Genomic DNA, 20,870 nt, shown 5'->3' with positions numbered 1-20,870 from the left:
TTACAGTCCAAAAAGATATCAAACTAGCGAAAAATAAAACCTATACATCACAAAAAATAAGAAAATAAGGCCAAAACCAAACTTCTACCCCAAGAACAAACCCCTTAGGAGAAAGAGGATACTAGAAAATCACAAAAGGGGAAACATCTTTTTGACAATTTTGCTATATATAATTATTCTCAATTTAATCATCTCAAATGAGAATAACCTATTTTTCGTCTTTGTAGGAATCCATTACAGTCTGCCTGCACCTGGAGAGTAAAGTTTCTGTGGTTGAGCTTTCTTTATAGTGTGAAAACTTATGGTTTGCGTGGAAAATAATAGCCTACTTTGTGTGAGCTTTCTGGTTTCTAGAATAAGTAAAACTATGCATTCAAATAAATCCATACATAGTTTGTGAAAATAATATAGTTATTTGTTTTTTCTCTTACTTTAAAATTATTCAATAAAATGTTATTATATCAAATTGTATACAAAAAATTATACGATTTGTTTATACATATAATATTACTCATCTTGAATTCCAATTGTTTAGCTACACATGCTATTCAACACAGCTTATCCTGCATCTGATGTTTCTCCGGCCACCTTATCTATTCACCCCGCCACTACTACAATGCTACTGTTGAATTTACTAATCATCTCTCATGCTCGAAGGCTTTGGGGCCTTTGTATCCAAAAAAACACATCAAGTTCAACATGGTAGGATGTGACCATACCAATATTAATGCACTGAATCTCATCATAAATCCAAAGTTAAACGTGTTTGAACAAATGCAATACTAAAATGGATGACCTCCGGAGAAGTATTTATATCACACCCCTCTTTTGAAAGCTCTCAAAAAGTAGCTTACATGACCAAAAATAAAATTCATGTATAAGAGAATATGAATTTAAATCCCTTCACATTTCAAAATCAAACTTTTGATTTATAAGAACAATTATTAAACACAAGATTTTTTACCTATTCGATACGATTAATTCAATCCCACGTCACAAAACAAAAAGTTCAAATCAATGGCCCAGCTTATGTGATACTGCTATCTCAATCCTATATAACACAATAATTGAATTACATCTTATAACAACACTCCAATTGTAGGTATTTATATTTCTATATTCTAATCTAAATATCCTAAGCATTTTGACACGAATTCAAAGTAACATATGTGCGCTCACACAAACACATTACTAAAGCATGCCAATTCTTCCTTTTTTTGGCCCAGAAACAAGGCTTAAAATGCTAAACTTTGTCATTTCATTTTAAAAAAAAAAGAACGAAAAAAGAATGATGAAACTGTAAAACTTTTCCACAGCCAGAATCATGTCAAAGCTAAACACCTTCATAAGAACAACTTAATTTTTTCCAAAAGAAGGTTCATAATCATCTTCACAAGTCACACATCTAAATAGAACTGATATGACAAAAAAGTGAACACAGGTGCATTAATCCATACCATATAGCCCCAAACACACAATATGAGGAAGTGAGAAACACAGGGGAGTTACATGAACAAGTTGGGCCTTGTTGCCTTGTATGTAGTCTTGAGCTTCCTTGTAGGTGGCCTAACTTTCTTGAAAACCAGAGGGAACTTGATTTTGGAGTTGTGGAACTGCTTGGTGCTTTCCCTCTTGCAAAGCTTGGCAGGTATGGTGGCTGTCTTGATTATCTGAATGCATGGATGCCTCACTCTGTGACGAGAAGCCATCTCAGTGTACATTTGTTCTACTGCACCGTTTAGAGTGGTGTCTCGGTATTCCTTGTACATATTGTGATACCCAGTTCTGCTTTGATATCGCAACCAGATACCATAGTTCTTAACTTTGGTAGGATTCTTCTCAAAGATCTGCAGTAAGTAGAGGAAATTGTTAATAAAATATTTTCATAACAGAAAGTATTCCACATTCAACACATTAAAAGAAAAAAAAGACAGAAGTTTAGGAAATTCGCATTTACTCCTTTAAGAATAGGCTACAGTGTGCACATCCTTACAGGATTAAATAATATTACTGACTTCCAAATAACATGTTGACATATTGGACAGTCATTCATATAATTTCTGGAAGCGAAATAGGGTACATAAATCACTAATCATGATTTGAAGGCCAAACAAATATATATGCAAAGGTGATTCAATTCCAATTAACAATGGCAATCAGAAAAGCCATGAAAATTCTAGAAAATGTACAAAAAAGAATGGTCATCTATCTGTTGTTGCTAATTATAAAAGTGAAGAAAATGCTTCCAACAGCCTCCATTTTAGAAAAAAAAAAAAAACCTAGTTCCAGCAATAATTTCAAATGATATGAAAATGCTACTGCCCATGCATATTGGTCCTCCTACCAGAACTTCTTTCTCAAAATTCATACCATCTAATTCAATTTATAAGAATACGTATCTTACAACTCTGTTTTATGTGGTAGAACACAAAAAATTAAAGTCTTTAAAACAATAACCTGAAACAATAAGGCATTTAAAAGAAATTCTAGCAGAATGCAAGCCAAAGTCAAAAATAAATAAAACAAATTCAAAGACCAATTAGCTCTTGGTTAAAACCAACAGTGTTGACCACAGAACCCGAAACCTGGAATTAAAAAAACCAGCAATAAACTCGAAAAATCCCTGTATATACAGCCAGTCTTGTTTGCATTAAATCAAGACAACAAAACTTATGACAATGTCACCATGGTCAAAATTTCAAGTCCTCTCCATAATAAATAATTCCCTAGTAGTACATATCACATGTTTAGAAGGTGGCCATTGATATACATACAAGTTTTTCTACAAATCTTTAATGGAGCTATTCCAGAGTGACAAGCACATATTTGCTAATCAGGAGCTGTGTATAATGCTACAACGCACTATACAATATCAAGACTAAACAAAAAATATTTCAATTCATTATAAAATTTATACATACCTCATTAATTGCTAACATTTGCCCGTTGCTCTTCTTAACTTTTTTCAGCTTCCTCAAGAAATACCTAAAAAGAAACACTTTTAATATCAGATAACTTTAAATCACCTAAATAATTTTCTCGTCGAATCACTAGCAAAATAGAATAACCCTGCAACTAATTCTCACAGACTAATATCTAATTAGAATGCTATCATAGACACCATTGTCCACCTAATGATGCATAACTGTATGCGTAATGCATGCCTATGCCATGTCATACAATTAAACTTTAGACATTTATGTGGAGACGAGGCCACTCCTTATAAGCAATCCTAAAACTCAATCAAATGACAGTTATACATCATAAGATAAACGAGAAAACCCAACACAGCCATTCTTCAAAACTACAATTCATTACCATTTTAAAACACCCGATATAACAACCAAGCACAACACATCCAAGATTAATAATAAAACGATATATCTTATATTCCAAACGCAAGTAAATAATAAATCCAAGTAACACATGTAGCAACATATAACAGACCAAAACTTGGATTTGGCACGAACTTCGTTGGTAGCCCAGAGCTTCATTCTGTAGATCTTGGGATGCTCATCACTTTCTGTGGGCAAAGCTCTTCCCACCACCTGGTACTGGTGAAACTGCAAATCCAACGAAACCCATATCAAAACATCAAATTTTCAGCAATCCAAACGTGTAGAGAGAAAAGATAGATAAAGAAAAAGCTAAGTTACCCTGAAAGTAACCATTTTGGCTCTGCAGAAGAAATGAGAAGGGTCTTTGCCTCTTTACAGGAAGAGATAGAGGAAGAGGGTTTATATGCGGCGTTCACTGCGATTTGTGCTAAAACCCTATGTTCTGTCTGGTTTCTCTTATTGCTTGTGCTTTGTTTGTTGGGTTTTCACTTACTAGACCGGCAATTTGTTGGGCAAAGTAAACCCATTAAAAGAGAAATGAAAATGAAATTAGAGCGATACAGACCCAATATGCACATTAGATTAGAAGGATCAAATTAGATAGTACTGCCATATATACATAATTTTTATACATAATTTTTATATATTGATAATATATTATCATATAATTAAATATTACTTTATTTTTAATTCAAAATTATCCAAACATATGATAACACATTATCTGCATACCCAAATTTTATATCAAAAATATATACATATAATTTTATTATTTTAATTTTGATTGATGGTTAAGACTGTGGACAACATCGTATTAAGTGACAATATGTACAATTATAAATACAAATTTATATATAAATAATAATATATCCCCATATAAGTAAATTTTATTTTATATGTAATTTTAAATCACTCAATTATATAATGACATATCATCATTTATGTATAAATTTGTGTTAATTATTTACCTACATAATTTTATTAACTTGCTATAAAGTATTAAGTGAAATCTCACGTCTCACTTGGTTGTACTTACAACTAAGGAAATTTTCTCTGTTTTTTTCCTTTGAGGAAGCCTGAAGAACTAAGCCTGTGCAACTGATTTTTCATTTTCACATAATCTGCGGAACATATATATATGATAAAATAATTTTCCAGTTTCCACATAGCTTGCTTTGACAGCAATAGGCAGCAATAATAGCTTCATTAATAAACAAGATCATTAAAACCGCTTTCTTCATATCAGTAAACAAGATCATTACTAGCAAATTGCATTGCATGAGGCAGTACCATTAACTATTAATAACACAAATTCACACCATGTTCAAAACCCAGATCGAATTTGGAAGTTTGGTCACGGCTATGTATCCATTTGGAACCTATATAACTACCAGTCATGAGCTCCCTTTGTTGCACCAAGAATAATTGCAATGGTAACAAGAACAGCCTGCACATTCAACCAGAGAAATAAATGAGAATCTCACATACGAGATTTAGAGGAAACATGTGTTCACATTTCCAGCTTGGCAGGACGATTCAATTTATTGAATACAATGATAGGTTAAAATCTGAGCTAAGCAAGCCATTAGCATTTATGATACCAATACAAGAAAACACTGATTCATTGAAAGAGCATAAAACAAAGGCTCACAGTTGGAATCTACTGATACTTATCAAGATAAAGCTAAATACCGATCTGAAAGAATATAACGTTTGACAACAAGACATTTGCAAACCACAAGGAAAAATGTTAAAAGGTAAGAAGCCGTATGTAAAATCCTTAAATTAAATCCTCAACATGCTAACAGGAACTTATGAACAGAATTTTTTAGTCTAAGTAGTGCGCATCACAAAATTGCCAAACAAAAAGTGGAAAAACTCAGGAACTTGCTGACAATATAGGCAGCAATACCTCTTCACCAGATCAGTAGAAAATGATGTGAAAAGCAGCCAATGCATCTACCATAAAAGTCTTGGTAACTGTAGTATTATTTGTTTGTCATGAAGAGATAAATATAAATGAAAGCGAACTTGGTAGTGAACAATATGCTTCACTCAAACCCCTCTCTCCCTTGCCCTCCCCTCCCATGTTTTCTCTTTCTCTGCTTCCTCAGTGTTCTCCTACCTGCCCCCTCTCCAATTTTATAAAACAATCATTAATTAAAAGTTACAAAGAATTTTAGGACGGTTAGCATTCTGACAATCACTTTCCTAAATGAACAATAAAGCATTTTGCAAATAGAAAACTTGAAACCAATTTGGTTCACCAGCTGGAATTTCCAACTTGTACGTTCAACATTTCTTCTCACAATTAACGACCTTCCTCAAAAGTAATGATGCTGATAAAATCTCCACAACCCCAATGAAAAGAATAGGAGTAGTCAATCCGTTAGAAAAAGTTTAATTGGTCAGGCAATGTTCATTGAAGATGCAAAATGATTAATAAGCCACTTGATCAACCAACATCTGATATCATAAAGATCATGTTAAGTTACCAATTAGCCCAAAAGTTTGATACATTATTGTATGGACTAATAATGGTATTTAAGCTCTAATAGAAACAAATGTTAATTGGTTCCAAATCACATATACTAAATTTCAACACTGCATATATCAACCATCATAGCTACCCACTACACGACATTGCAGTCACCAATACTGCACATCTCAGCCCAAGGAAGCATGGGTAGGACTCATTGTGAAAAGTTAAAAACAAAATCAAAACTCTGCAGCTTCGTTGGTCATGAAATCTTGGTGACATTAAAAAAGATTCCATATGCCATGCTCAATAAGAAAAGTCATTCTTTGTTAGGCCCTAACAAAGACTAAAATTCAAAGGGGCATTTGTTACGTAATTTAGGTAGCAGGAGCATTGTTAACTTTGATGTTCTCATTACGTGTGACATGAACTTCAGGTGATGATATACCCATATAGATGGAATAGCACTTTGAAATATCAGCTCGGTATAATGACAACTTTAAGTGGAACTCAACAAGCCAGAACAGAAGAGAGTTATCAAAACTAAAAGTGAAACTTATTGTTAAATATAAATAAAAATGAAAATATTTAGGACAAGATTAGTTCTGGAATCAAATGAAACCACAGGAAAGAGTTACTCACAGCAATGGTGCAAGTAATATATCCGGGTTTTTCTCGGGGATCTATCCTTGCACAAAGTAGAACAAAAAGCCCAACATACCAGGGGATGCCACCAAGGAAGAATCCGATGATAAACCTTCAAGAGAAAAGGCAGACAATTCATTATCCACATCAATGAATCAGCAGAGCAATTGAAAATTTTAAAATCAAATTGAAGGTCTAGACTAAGAAGAATACAACAATTAAGATGTCATAAAATATGAAAGTTTTTAACCCTTATTCTCTTAAGCTCATAACTTATAGATTAGTGTATGAAAGGAAGCAAAATCCACCCAAAAAAATGCAACTTGTTTTACTGTGGAGTCAGACACCTCTTTCAGAACATCATATCTGCTAAATTTCAGCTCTTCCAAATCACAGTCCAAAATAGAGGGAAGAAAATAAATTGTAACTTACAAGAACCATCCAAAACCAATACCACAGCAAGGAAGGCGACGCTCTCTCACTGGTCTCCCTTCAGCAACAGCATAACCTATAACATCACAGCATATCTTATCAATACTAACAAAACTTCCCCGCTTGAATTTTTCAAAGTACAAAAAGAAGAAATTAAATGATCAATTGAATACTTCATTCTCAATGAAAAAAAAAAAAAAAACTAAAAATTTCACTAAAAATCCGGTTAAAATATCAATTTTGCATCAGTCTAGGCTGTCTAGCATATTACTGACCAGGTACATTACCAGGTCAAACAACACAAACATTTACCAATCAAACCTAATTAGAAGAGAAAAGATTATGCCACAACTCACATTTCGTCACAACTATTAACCATTTCCCCGTTTAGCTTTTGACTTAAACATCAGAGTGGCTACACTGTCGGCCTCTCACAACAACTTTTCTCTTTTTTGTAATCACAAGGAAAGGTACCTTCTCAACAGTTTGTGAAAAAAGCTAATCCAAAATTAAGCGTCAACAATAACCGGATCAAGTTAACACTTTATTACAAATGAAAAAAAAAAAAAAACCCAAAAAGATATAATCAAAGTTATCTCTTTTCTAAAAGCAGCATCCAGATGAAACAAATGGACAAGAATTCATAAACCCATTCATAATCCTACTTAAATTTAATACTTTTCATTACCACCCTTATGAAAATTTAAAACTTTATGTCAATGATGTTCAAAACGTCATTTAAAGTTGTAGTTCCACAAAAATAAGGAAGAAGGTCAATCTGAATCGAATTTAAATGGGTACCTTGCACAGTCTGGTAGCCGTGAGGATAGTAAGGTCCGGAAGGCTCTGCGGCGCCAGGCGGAGGAACAGGCTGAGGGAACCCAATTACCGGCGGAGGAGGGTAATTAGCAACACCTTGAAACGTACCGTATTGAGGTGGCGGTGGAGGAATTTGTTCATGGTGATGTTGATGATGATGATCAACAACGACCGCTCTGTTTTTGTCTTCTTCACTCATATTGCTTGGTGGGATCTCTCAAAGCTTCGATTTTTTTCTTTTGGGTGTTTTCAATTAAATTTATGAATTTCTTTTGGCGAAGAAAAATGAATCAAATGAAGGTGCGTGCTCATCAATAAATAACTTACTCAAGAAGGATGGTGACCTGCTGTTGTTGACTGTTATTATTAGTTTTTTCCAGTCTGGCTTTGCCTTAATATTAATTTTATCTAAAACAATTACAAAAGGGATAAATAATAAACCTTTTTCGTAAATACTATTAAATATAACAGTCATTATATAATTAAATAATTTTTAATTATAAATAAAATAATATTTAATTAAATAAGAACATATATTTTATATATTTAATTATATAAGTATAATATTACTCATATTATATTAATCAGATGAAATAATAATGCAGAATGTTCCTTGTCATCCAAATGGAAGACCTGCCAAAGAGGTAAAAAGAAAATAAACCCCATAATATAATACATGAAAGCATTATCAGCAGCAATCCAGCTGGAGATTCTTCGGTTTGGTCATTCTGAGTTCACACTTCAAAAATAACACAAAATGGTTAGGATAAGCTTGACATCAAGATCAAAGCCATGTAGGCCCTGCCATTTCATGTGCCCCATTTATTATGAATAAATCTTTGGACAAATAAAATTTAATTTATTTATTTAAACATTTGCAATAATACATAATTAGACGATGTAATGATGTATTTTTTCTCCAATTTTAAAATCAAACGACAGGAAATTATACATCATTTTGCACACATGGTGACTTGAATGCCCCAACAACAATAAATATCAAGTGTAAAACTAGTTAGGCATCACTGGATAAAGGCTCATCAAGCTTTGGAAGCCGGCTCTTGCATCCCACAAACCATATTTGCAGGAACTGCAACGTCCATCATGCCTGGATATGACAGTTTTAGGTCTGTTTTGTAAGAATATACTGAGTTAGAGCTTTGACAGGCCTAGCAAGGATTGAAATTTAATTCAAGAGAAAAATTTCCTTGACAAAAATTGACATATTATTACTTACTGGCCATTATGTCTTTGAAACCTTCCTGCAAAATCATCGCATAATATATTGTTAAATGAAATGCATAAAATGAAAATCAAGACTGAAAGCTCTCAAGAAAATGGAAAGAAGATTTATCTTCCACCAGATGAAATAAATGACATAGAAGTTTTAGAAACAGAAGATTTTCCATTCTGCAGTTTCCTTCAAATACTCCGCAACTTGCTTAAAACCCAAGCCAGTAGTTAATGAGTCCAGGAGACTACAGACCTTATCACATGCGATCTTGGCTGAATTTTACAGAAGTTTAATCAAGGAAGTTATCTACTAGATGAAGAATGGTAACTTAAATTTAAAATTTTTCCTCATCGTAAAATTGAAGGAAACAATTTTTTGGCTGGAAACATTTTGCTTCTTGCACCACCGGTGTCAAAAGAAAATAAATCATGGAGAAAGAAGGTCCCAGAGATAGGACAGGTTGTATTTGCACAAATTTATTAGCAATATTGGACTCTTAAATCATCAAGTTATAAGGTGTACTAATATGGGCAACCTGCTCAATTGTTCTTACTATGAATGACAATCATCAATTGTTGTATTCTTAAGAAAATAATAACATAATAGGATCTTATCCCTTTCTAATTTACATATAAACATATAATTGTCAAGTTAGTTCTGTAGTGGGAATATTGTTAGTATGGTTTTCATAGAATGAATCCCTGAATCCAGCTTTCCTGGTACCAGATGAAGCTAAAAAATAGTTGCTTTAGCCAATTGATAATTAAGACATGAACAGTGAACTAAACCCTCCCTCTAAATCAGGAAATCCACTAGTAAACGAAAGATTACCTCATCCTTTGTTAGGCGAGGATTGTATTGAGTCTCTTCTCCCACTGTGCTGACCTGAAAACAAAAACTATTGTATAACCAACTAGTTCAAACAGATAAGAAAAGAAGTATTAAATGTTTCCTCACTGTGAATCCTCTGTAATCATGAGCTGGATAGATTAATGTGTCCTTAGGCAATGTAAATATCTGGAAACAAAAGGTGACCAGAAGTAAAAATTAGCAAAAGTATCAGCATCATAGATTATTTTGCAATTTTCCCTCCACGTTTTCACTGCATAATACTAACAAACATAATCTCAGGTTCTTGCCTGTGAATGCACCGACTTGTAGAGCTGTGCTGAACTTCCTCCCTACAAAAAATAACTGAATTAAATCCTTGCAGCATATCAGTCAATAAAGATTACAAAAACAAGCATCCATGTCACTCCATAAATTAAACATAATATGAAAATCTCTATTGTCATAGGATGATAAAAAAGCATAGAAAACACTCAGCACAATCTTATACTAATTCATTCAATCATTCAGTATCAAATAATTTACCAATGAAGAAGGAATTTTTATCACTGACAAAAAATGGTATAAAACAAGCAGAATTACATAATTAAAAGATGGGATTCATGAAACCATAACGTAGAGACAGATACGACAAGTAAAATCTAGAACTAGAACTTGTATGAGGTCCAATGGAACCACACTGACATACAATGTTTTAGTTAGCATTTGAATGCATACTTGGAAGTCTAGCAATGTAGAGACAACCTTGTAAAACCCCATATCAAATTGTGAACAGAAGATCAGTTATTGCTGTGCTTAACCATCCCTCTTATAAACAAGTAAAGTTTATAGAAACAAATAGCATTATTGTTAAATTGAATATACTACAGACTCAATTTCAAATAAGGCTGTGAAAGAAACACTACTTCAGTGTACATTGGTAAGCAAATAACACATCCAGAAAAAAGCACTTCACGGAATGTTAGAATGACCCAAAACTGAGATAAAAGAAAAGCCAATTCATGTGGCATTATCCTCTATCCTTTGACTAGATAGAGGGTGAAGCTTTGGCATTAAAACAGTTTCCAGCATCACTTAAGATCCAGATATTTGAAAATTGCATCAAGCGTTACATGGAAACGGTTTCATTTATGACCAATTGTAGAAAAGTATATTCTAAGAACCTTGTACCTGAAAATCAGTCCTCCCACACCCACGTATCAGTAGGGCATCTCCTGTGAATGCCCTCCTCGGTTGAGGTTGATCAGGCCCTTCTCCTGTAACATAGGTAACACAACCCAATGTATGTCCAGGAGTAGCACGAACCTGCATTTATTGAGTAAAGTAGGCAATTCAAAAAGAAAACTAGATCTGTCAGGCATAAATACATACCCAATGACATATATATTATGTAAGAAAATCAGCAATCATAAAAATATATTTTTCATCAGAAAGAGACTAGAATTATACTTCAATTTATAACTCAAATTTATCAAAAATCCAGAAATTAAATTTAACAAGATGCGACAGAAAGAATTGCTTTGCCAAATAAGTTTTATTTGTTTTAATTATTGGAAACATTCTAAGTCAGGTTGTACTCCAATTATCAAAAATAGCATTAACTCTTTGTTATCATCACTTGCCACGAGGCAACTTTCAACCATGCAACATTCTATACTTGCTCTCAGATATCACCAAGTCACATTTGTTTTTTCATTCACTCTAATCTGATGCAACTGAAAAGACATGTTACAAATTGAATACAAATTAACTTCTAGATATGGGATAACAATACAAGAGCATCTTAGAAGCCACCTCAAACTTATCGTCACACTACAAAATATAGATTTCAACCTCAAACTCTGCTTCTTATTACTGAAACAACAAATCAGTTTAGAAGCCAACATTCTTCGAGTTCTTTACACCAAAGCAAATGAAAAACAGCATTAATATATTGCAGAAGCTTATTGATCCGTACCTCAAGAAAGAGATTGCCAAAACAGATCTTTTCCCCAGGTTCAACCAGAACATCAGCCTTTGAACTACTTGCTTTCGAAATAATAGATTTTACTCCTGGAAGCTTACTCTGAAAAAATAAAATATATAAATAAATAAAATATACAAACACGATCACCAAATGAGATACAAACAAGACATCATAACTTGTAGTCAATGCCCCAAATGGATAATCTAATGACAAACAAACCTTAATTAGCCCAGTTCCAGTGACATGATCCGCATGTACATGAGTGTTCATAGCATAAACAAGCTTCACACCCAATTCCTTTATAAGAGACAAGTCTCTATCCACCATTTTGTCAACAGGGTCGATCAACTGTCAACACACACATTTCAACAGCGTATGGAAAACCAGATTTAAATTAGACCAAAAATAAGAGCAAAAGAACGCATTACATGATCAAATTTCTAGTACCAAAAAAACCACAATTCAACACAACTTCCCGGAACAAAAAAAAAGTAAAATTCCAGTAACATTACTGGAATAATTACAGATATCAGACAAAACCAGTTGGTTTCCTATTCTGATGACATATTCTTTTTTCTGATTTGAAACAATACATTCAACTAGTACTAATGATTTTCTATCTCAATAGCTAAATCCAATCCATCCCCATTACTAACTTTTAATCGCATTCCAACTTTTCATGTAAAGTTGAATGAAAAACAATTCTCAATTTTAAATTTTTAAACATCCAAACAAGTGTTCTATATCGGATTCGAACTTATGGAAACCAAGAAGATTATTTATTTTCCTTTTATAATTTCCAGAAACTGTTCTAAACTTTCAAATGGAGAAGTGAATTAGAAGTTACTGACAAGTGCGGGTTTATCCGGGTGGGAGACATCGGCGAGAAGGTAAGTGTAAGTGCAAGATTCTTTCTCGAACAGTTGACGAAACAACAGCTTTGAAGAAGAAGAAGAAGAAGAAGAAGACGTCGTGTAAGGAGAACCCATTTGCAGTTGCCCCTTGAACTTGACGACGAGAGGAGAATGGGAAGTAATTTTGGGTGCAAAATTGGATTTGGAGAGAAAGTTCGGTGAAAGCAGAGTGGATCTTGCAAGTCTTAACTGAAGCATAGCTTAGAAGAAGGAGAACGAAGACGCTCGAGTCAAGATTTGTCGTGAAGCTTTGAGTATTTCAATTAAAAGGGAAGCTATATTGGGGAGCCCGTCAAGGAAAGGAGGACAGTATTTTCTCCGTCACCACCAATCAATCATCACCGCCGTCTCTCACCCAACTTCGGAGTCAGACTCCATTATAATTTTTTTTTAATTAAAATTTACACTTCGTTGTCAGACTCCATTATAGTGTTTTTTTTAAATTAAAATTTATATTAAAAAAATTACAATGAGCTTACAAATGAGCCACATTGTCAAGTGGATAAGGATAGCACATCGAAACTAAAAGTGGACACTATCTTCACTTTTATAATCTATAAAATAGTATCGACTCTGTTTTTAATGGGAAAAGGAGTATTTCTGACTCTAGTTTTAGTTTTACCTCGAAAGGATATTCACTCATGATAAAAAATTTAAGTAACTATTTAAAGTTTAATTTATTTAGACTTATTCACATATTTTTTGTTAGAGTTAAAAGTTAAATTCGTCATTTTATTAATAATATTAAATAATTAAAATTTTATCTTATTTTCTCTCTTTAATTTGAAAAACTAACATTTATCCCCTGAATTAAATTTTAAAAAATTCACTTTTTTCCTCCGAAATGCAGTCATTTTCTCCAGTGACAACAGAGAAGCTTTCATCCAAAGATCGACCACCTTTGGACCACGGTCCTCCTTCTTGAACGACGATCCTCTAGAATAGACAACTTTGTTATCCAAAATGGATGACACTCGTCACTCTCTCTCTAGCCATGTCGTCGTCGGTGATCGGAGGGAAAGTGAAAAAAAAAATTAGGGATTTGGGGGGGTGAAAGTCACTTTTCAAAGTTCAGAGATGAGAGTAAAAGTTAATTTTTAAAATCGAAAGAGAAAAATGCGATAAAATTATATAACTAGGATGTAAACAGTAAAATAATGGTTTTATCTCTCTATTTAACAGAAAACTTAACGACAGTTTAGAGATGAGTGGATATTTGAGTTTTTTATCAAACGTGAGTATACTTTTAAGATACAGCTAAAATTTGGGTGGGACATAGTCCTTTTCTCGTTTTTAAAATCTATCCAAATTCTTATAATAATAGTATTTAAGAAGACATCATTGCAAGTATTAATCATACCTACACTTACTAGAAAGTGAGGTATGTATTAGAATTCAAATCTATACCTTTTTTGTTTTTTCATTTTTTGAAAAAAATTTTCCTTTTAAAAACAGTATCATAGATAATTTAGGCCAAAGGACTATTTCTCACATAAGGATCGCTGGTTTTTAAGTATCTCTCTTTTAATTTTAAAAATTTAAAATACCCACTTATAAGCAGTTAAAATTAACAGAACTCTAGCCTCTTAAAATTTTACCTCTTTTTCTCCCCTTAAACTTTAAAAATTAAAAGTTTTCTCACAACTTAATTTTTAAAATAACAACTATTTATTTTACTATAAATTATAAATAGTTATGAAAACTCATCCACAACAACTAAATTGAATTTACTTAACAAATCAACTGCAATTTTACCAAGTCACACTTTTTTTGTTTTAAAAAAAACCAAAATACTAAAATTATTTTTTTATAACTAACTTTAGTTATTATTAGTTTTTTTTTTTTTACAAAGTATTTAGTTGTAAAATTGACGTACGATTAATATATCTTGTTTGACGTCCCATGTGCCAAATAGAGGGAAATATGTGATAATTACAATGTTATCTTGGTAACTAAAATTATAGTGATACATAAATTTGTTTGACAATTAATATTTTACCCTTGAATTATGGTTTACAAAAATAATAAAACTATATGTACTTATTTTAAATATATAAATATAACATACTTATATACGTCAGTACATAATTGGATAATTTTGAATTAATAATCAAATAACACATAATTATGTGATGACACATATAAATATATACATAATTATATATCTAAATTGAATATACATAATATTACTCTCATACAATAGAACTATATATATTTATTTTAAATACATAAATATATACATATTTAAATATATTATTACATAATTCAATAATTTTAAATTAAAAATAAAATAATATTTAATTATATAATATATATATATATATATAATATTATATATTTAAAATAAATACACATAACACCGTTCAATATTATTTGATAGAACAACTTTATTGATGTTATATACTTGCATAATAACTTTCTCATAATTTGCATTAATTAATTATGAATATTTATTTCAGGTGCTTCCTAGGGGAGGCATTATCTAAGCAGATTGCACTTTGCATTATTTATGTGCATATTGGGTCCATATTCTTTGTCTTTGTTTTGAGGATGTTAATAAAATATTAAGGTCACACAATATGAAAATAAATGAACTCTGATTCATCAATGTCGATGTGGATTGAATTTTGGTGCCATTCATTGATGACAATGTGCGCATTCCAAAAGACACCAATGAGCTTGCATAGTCGGTAATCCTGATACAGTAATTAAATCCGTAATTGTTGATAAAATTTTACAAGTATTATTAAGATTTGAATTCAATTTTTTTTTTTTTAATTTTAATATTTTATCAATTTTATTAATTTAAATTCTATTTATTATATTACATAAATTTATATTTTAGTTATCCAAGTGAAAATCCTGATGTTCTATTGTTATATTTGTAGTACAAATTATTGCGATCAACAAATTTATGCTGTGTTACATACACCATTTACCATCTTCGTTAGAAATAGTGGCATTAGGCCAAACAATTGAATTGAGCAACCTCCAGATTCTGATTGTTCAACCTTAATGTTTCAAACCAAACAAAATTCAGTATTCGACAAGTTTGAATAAATATTTTGTTTTATAAAGATATTGAATAAAGCTTGAACTTATATACCACTCTCTTATATATTTTTAGTCTCTAATACCTCTGTTCAAGTGTAATCACCATGCACTATAAGACTTATTATTTGGCTTAGCCAGTTTTTGGTTAAATGTATTATCAATTGTATTCAGGAACACTTTAGATTGCTAGGCCCATCGTTTGACTTTTGTTCTAATATCATGTCAGAAATATATATTAGACTTATAAATGTGGAGATTAAAACTCATATTATACAAAACCAATTGATTTATGTTAAAGTATAATCTCTAACACTTATATATTATTCTCTTATATTCTATTTATTATATATGAGACTTTTAATCTCCAGAGATTGAAAGGAACCAAAAGAAAGTCTTGTCAAAATAACACCCAACACTTACCAAATTAAACATGCGAAAAATAAATAAATAAATAAATAAGAGTTTAAAGTAGTGCAGTTTCATGTATTTTGCTTAACAGATCTGTTCCACAATTTATCATTTACTCATATATTATCGAATAGTTCAACTTAGAATGCATAAAATTAAATATTAAAGCCTGAAAAGATAATCTTTTTTGACCAAATATGTCAACGCTGAGATCTTCTGGCTACCCTCCATGGACTCTTGATTTGTTGTATGGAATAACAAAATAAGATCTTGCACAAGACCACACAGCCTGCGTTCATCATAAGCGCATCAATGTACAGGTCCATCCATTTTCAAACAGTCTGCTTCTTCTTCTTGATATTGGAGACTAAGATTAATTTTACAGCTACTATTTGAGTCATTGTACACTCTTCGGGTGCAACATATCGATGATGATGATAGACAGATACGTCGATGCGATTTTCATGAACAAATTGCGCGGTCTTGAGCAAAATCTTGCTTACTATATATATAGCTTACAGTGATATCACTTCTCTTTGCCATGCATTCTCTCATGCTTGATATGATCCATCTGCAACAGAAAAGATCATCAGACTTCAAGGAAAATAAAATATCCATTTCAAACACAAGGAAAACAGATAGCTAAAAGAGAAACAATAAGAAGTTGTTCGATAAAATTTATGAACTAATTTAATGAAGAAAGGAGAGAAAAATTGAACTATAGGTTGTATATATGTATGAAGAAGAAGCATAATTGTCCTCCTTATATATAGAAAATCACTCAACAAGTACGTCCAATGAGATTCGTTAATTCAGATATGATTATAGATAATTAGTAAATTAGTTAAGAAATATTAAGAAACTAAATGTACATTAAACCTAAAAGTTTCTACTATTTAATAATTAAATAATCAATATTATACCACTACATCACTTTAATTTTGAAATATCCTCGAAAAAAATTTAAACCCTTATTCTGAATTCCCTCTATTACCATTTACGTTAACCTTTTGGAGGAGAATGAATTAATCCTTATTTGGTAGATTATGATGAAAATTTTAGAAAATTAGATGGTAGATTAATACGTTAGACCTAACATGAAATGATTAGAGGGCGTGATTTATTGGGCTCTCTGAGTAGTCTTTATATAATTTTGTTTTCTTTTACAAGATCCAGATGAATGCATATTATATCATGATTCACAGAAACCTGGTCTCAGTAGCTGGGATGATAAATCTCAATCAGTAGGGTCCGGTTGGGGTCATCTTTCTTTAGCCTAACGAAGTTCTGAGCTTAAATCATACAAATGTCAGGTCACAGTAATCAGTTCAACAAATAATTCTGGTTTCCTTCATATCGACAATTAAAGCTTTTGGTCATTTCATTGCTAAAGGTTTTAGCCCCCAAATTCGGCAAAATATTCCATCAGTTATTAACTGAACCTGGTAATCCGTTTGTGCCACGAAGATTAAAACTACATATATCATCATCATCATCATCATCATGGATGTGAGGTTAGTTGGAGCTCTGCAAGACTACAATGATTTTCGATGTGTGGGCACTTGCAAACTGGACATGGCTAGAGACATGTCACAGCAGGGATGAAAACTTAGCATTTAATTTTGCGGCACATGGTTGCTTGCAGATAAGTATTATATTCTCTGAACATTTCTGCAGATTATATTATTGTGTCTTGCAATTTTTTTAATTGCATTTTCTTGGGTCATCCTGTAAGATGATCAGTCCCTATCTCACTTCCCTTTTATGGCTATGCATTTTAAAAGCCGTATTGGTAGCTTGTGCTCTGTTATATATTGCAGGAAAAAAACTTTTATTGTTTTGGATTACTGGTGTGTAAGGCTCAGTTTGGTGTGATTGGAAAAATTTTTCAACCCAAACTGGAAATTTATAATTTGGTCTGGTTCTGATTATGAGCGGATTCTATTCAAATGATTTATTTTTAAATATATATTATTTAATAAAATTAATTGAATTATAATTTTTTAAAACATAAGATACATATGTAAAATAAATATGAAATATATATATAATATACATGTAATAAAAATAACAAAATAAATATGAAAAAAACAAGTTATACATCTACTTATTGTTTAGAAATTTTTGTTAAATATAATTTTATATATATATATACTTTAAAAGAATATAGTTTATAGTTTGGTTCGGTTTGAAAATCGTATAAACCACAACCTAAACTGAAAAAAACAATTTAGAAATATTTTAATTCAAACTAAACCATTTTACAAATTAAACCATAATTTTTAAACAACTCAATTTGGTTTTATGATTTGAACTGAATTATGCGTATCTATATTTTGAATCATTATGTCTTTCAAGCTTTTTATTAAAGGATAGTCTTAAAAATGTCTTCTCTCAATATATACAATAACGCAAACCACAAAACAGAATATGCTTCACCAAGATCACCTAATAACCTCAAGAATTTTCATTATCTCAAATGAAAAACAATTGGTAAGGTTTTTATACAATGCGAACTATGAGTTGGTTACAATTATTAAAACCGATCACCATTGCTTATCGTTACCCAACAACAACCGACTCTTTAAACTGATTACAACCTTACTATTGTAGTTTACTATCGTAGCTATGATAACAAGATTGATTAATTATTTCTCACCTCACTATCAAGGTTTATCTTATATAAAACTATGAATTGCGTACATTTGTTGATGACAAAATCAGCAACAATTAGCATTCGAAAGCTCTTTCTCATCACTTCTCAAAACCATCCCCGATGTGCTCGTATACACATTATTTTTTTCTCCTTTTACTTGTGTCAAAGCTTTAACCTCACTCTTCTTCTCCTTTCCCAAACAACTTCCTTCGCAACCTTGGAAAGTTCTCACCTTTCCTCGCCGTCTTCTTTGAATTCTCCTCTAACAAACCTATTTGCTATTAAGCTTGTAAATTCGTAGTTACAAAGAGTTGAATCAGTATTAATTTGTGTCAATTATTATGAGCAATGTCACGATGTGAATTATTTCCTTTTGGTTTCTTCATGATGTTTGCGAGAAATAAATTGATTGGATTAGGGCATCTCATTCCACGAAATTTCCTTACTTTTGTCTTTTTTTATTTCTTGTAATTTGCTTATGCCTATAAAGTGATAATTAAATTTTTATTTTATACTAATTTCCATATAATAACATCATGTGTAATCGCTATTAATTATATTAATTTTAATTAAAAATAATTAAAATTTACTAGTAAAATATGGATGAGGATATTAATGACGTGTAATAATATATTTAGACAAAATTTTAATTTTTGAAAATATTAAGGGTGTTTATGAAATTTTTAGGGATTTTTTAAATTCAAAGAAAGTTTGGGAGTCTTTTCAAATTTTTAAAATTTTAATATATCCCTTTATAGTTTTAAAATGATTATTATACCCAAAAAAAAAAAAGAATAAAATATAATAAATTAAATATATAAATGTCATTCTATAAACTATTAGATTATAAATATTGTCAAAATATACGTAAATGAATATAATAATTTCCAAATAAAGATATAAAAAGTATCAATTTGTATCAAATAAATTTTATAAAATTACCTTTATACCTTTATAATATTGTTTAAAGTTTAGTCTAATAGAAATGTTATTATAATATTTTAAATTTTGATAAAAAATGATAATTAATTATATATCTATTATAATATTTAAACAAAATAACATAAATATTTTTTACCATTAAAATTATTAATTGACTTTAATAAACATATGGAAAAATAGTTTTTTTTTTTTCAAACTTGAAAGGTAAAAATCTTTCATTTGATCAAGTTTGGGTGGGAAATATTCATTTGGCTTAATCATCAGTATCATTTAAAAAGTCAATGTATATTATTAGAAAAAAAACAATATTATACATACTCATTTTGAATATATAAATGTATATATATTTATGTGTGTAATCATTTAATTAAATATTATTTTATTATTAATTCAAAATCATTCAATCAAACGATGACACACATCAAATATCACTTTAGTTGTTTTCAATCTCTTACATTGAATTACACATATAATTCAATATACTTGTCATTGGTGCGATTTTTAAGATCAACACAGACGTGTAAATATTTAGAAAAGAGTTCAAACCCTAAACTTTGAAAGAGCAAACCAAAAGTCTACTAGTCATTATTTTATATGCCCATCTTTAGTTGTTAAAATTATGGCCACAGGACTTATTCCCACCCAAAGATTTGTATTTTCTCAGGCTTTTACCTATTAATTTTTGAAAAATCTAAACACTCACCCATTTAGTAAAAATAATTTTAAAAAACTGAAAATTTAATCACATTTCCTTTTCTAAGTTTAAAAACAAACAATTGTCATCCCACCCAGAGTTTAAAAATTATTACTTTCCTTCTAGGGTTTTGATGACAACTTTTCAATGATAAGCTCTTCTTCAATTATTGGCATTTTCTCTCCCTTTAGATTTTTCTCTGTTATCTTCATTTCTTACGAAGACAGCAGAGAAACCGTCAATTAATAATACACTTAATAATCTTGGGTGGGAACAAGTCTTTTGCCAATTAATAATACACTTAAATCAAATATATCGATAATCTCACATTAAAAATTAAGCCACATGCATGTGACCGACCAACTAGAGAATCGCGATAAGGACATACGTACTTACATACACATACATACTTCCCCACAATAAAATTTGTATTCCCCATA

The 20,870-nt window shown here is 31.0% G+C and overlaps 2 protein-coding genes across 4 annotated transcripts; both read right to left on the bottom strand.

Moving 5' to 3' along the window:
* Positions 1-1,325: 1,325 nt before the first annotated feature.
* LOC123202051 (60S ribosomal protein L18a-like) lies at positions 1,326-8,034 on the bottom strand. 3 transcript variants are annotated; one of them, XM_044617963.1, is made up of 6 exons: positions 7,696-8,034; positions 6,895-6,970; positions 6,460-6,574; positions 3,448-3,563; positions 2,922-2,985; positions 1,326-1,847 (listed from the first exon to the last, which is right to left on the bottom strand). In XM_044617963.1, the coding sequence occupies exons 1-6, from the start codon at positions 7,910-7,912 to the stop codon at positions 1,506-1,508; spliced, it is 930 nt and encodes a 309-aa protein (XP_044473898.1). In that variant the 5' UTR covers positions 7,913-8,034; the 3' UTR covers positions 1,326-1,505. The 3 variants fall into 3 exon arrangements, with proteins under 3 accessions (XP_044473898.1, XP_044473739.1, XP_044473818.1); XM_044617804.1 differs by lacking the exons at positions 6,460-6,574; positions 6,895-6,970; positions 7,696-8,034 and adding an exon at positions 3,657-3,842; XM_044617883.1 differs by lacking the exons at positions 1,326-1,847; positions 2,922-2,985; positions 3,448-3,563 and adding an exon at positions 4,526-4,785.
* Positions 8,035-8,551: 517 nt separating this feature from the next.
* Positions 8,552-13,107, bottom strand: LOC123201971 (persulfide dioxygenase ETHE1 homolog, mitochondrial-like). Its single transcript, XM_044617694.1, has 9 exons — positions 12,614-13,107; positions 11,982-12,110; positions 11,754-11,861; positions 10,967-11,101; positions 10,087-10,128; positions 9,905-9,964; positions 9,779-9,832; positions 8,951-8,975; positions 8,552-8,842 (listed from the first exon to the last, which is right to left on the bottom strand). The coding sequence occupies exons 1-9, from the start codon at positions 12,872-12,874 to the stop codon at positions 8,754-8,756; spliced, it is 903 nt and encodes a 300-aa protein (XP_044473629.1). The 5' UTR covers positions 12,875-13,107; the 3' UTR covers positions 8,552-8,753.
* Positions 13,108-20,870: the final 7,763 nt, after the last annotated feature.

This window comes from Mangifera indica, chromosome 1, assembly GCF_011075055.1.
Source record: "Mangifera indica cultivar Alphonso chromosome 1, CATAS_Mindica_2.1, whole genome shotgun sequence".
In the NCBI taxonomy this organism is placed as follows: domain Eukaryota; kingdom Viridiplantae; phylum Streptophyta; class Magnoliopsida; order Sapindales; family Anacardiaceae; genus Mangifera; species Mangifera indica.
This window is presented reverse-complemented; position numbering and strand designations above follow the sequence as displayed.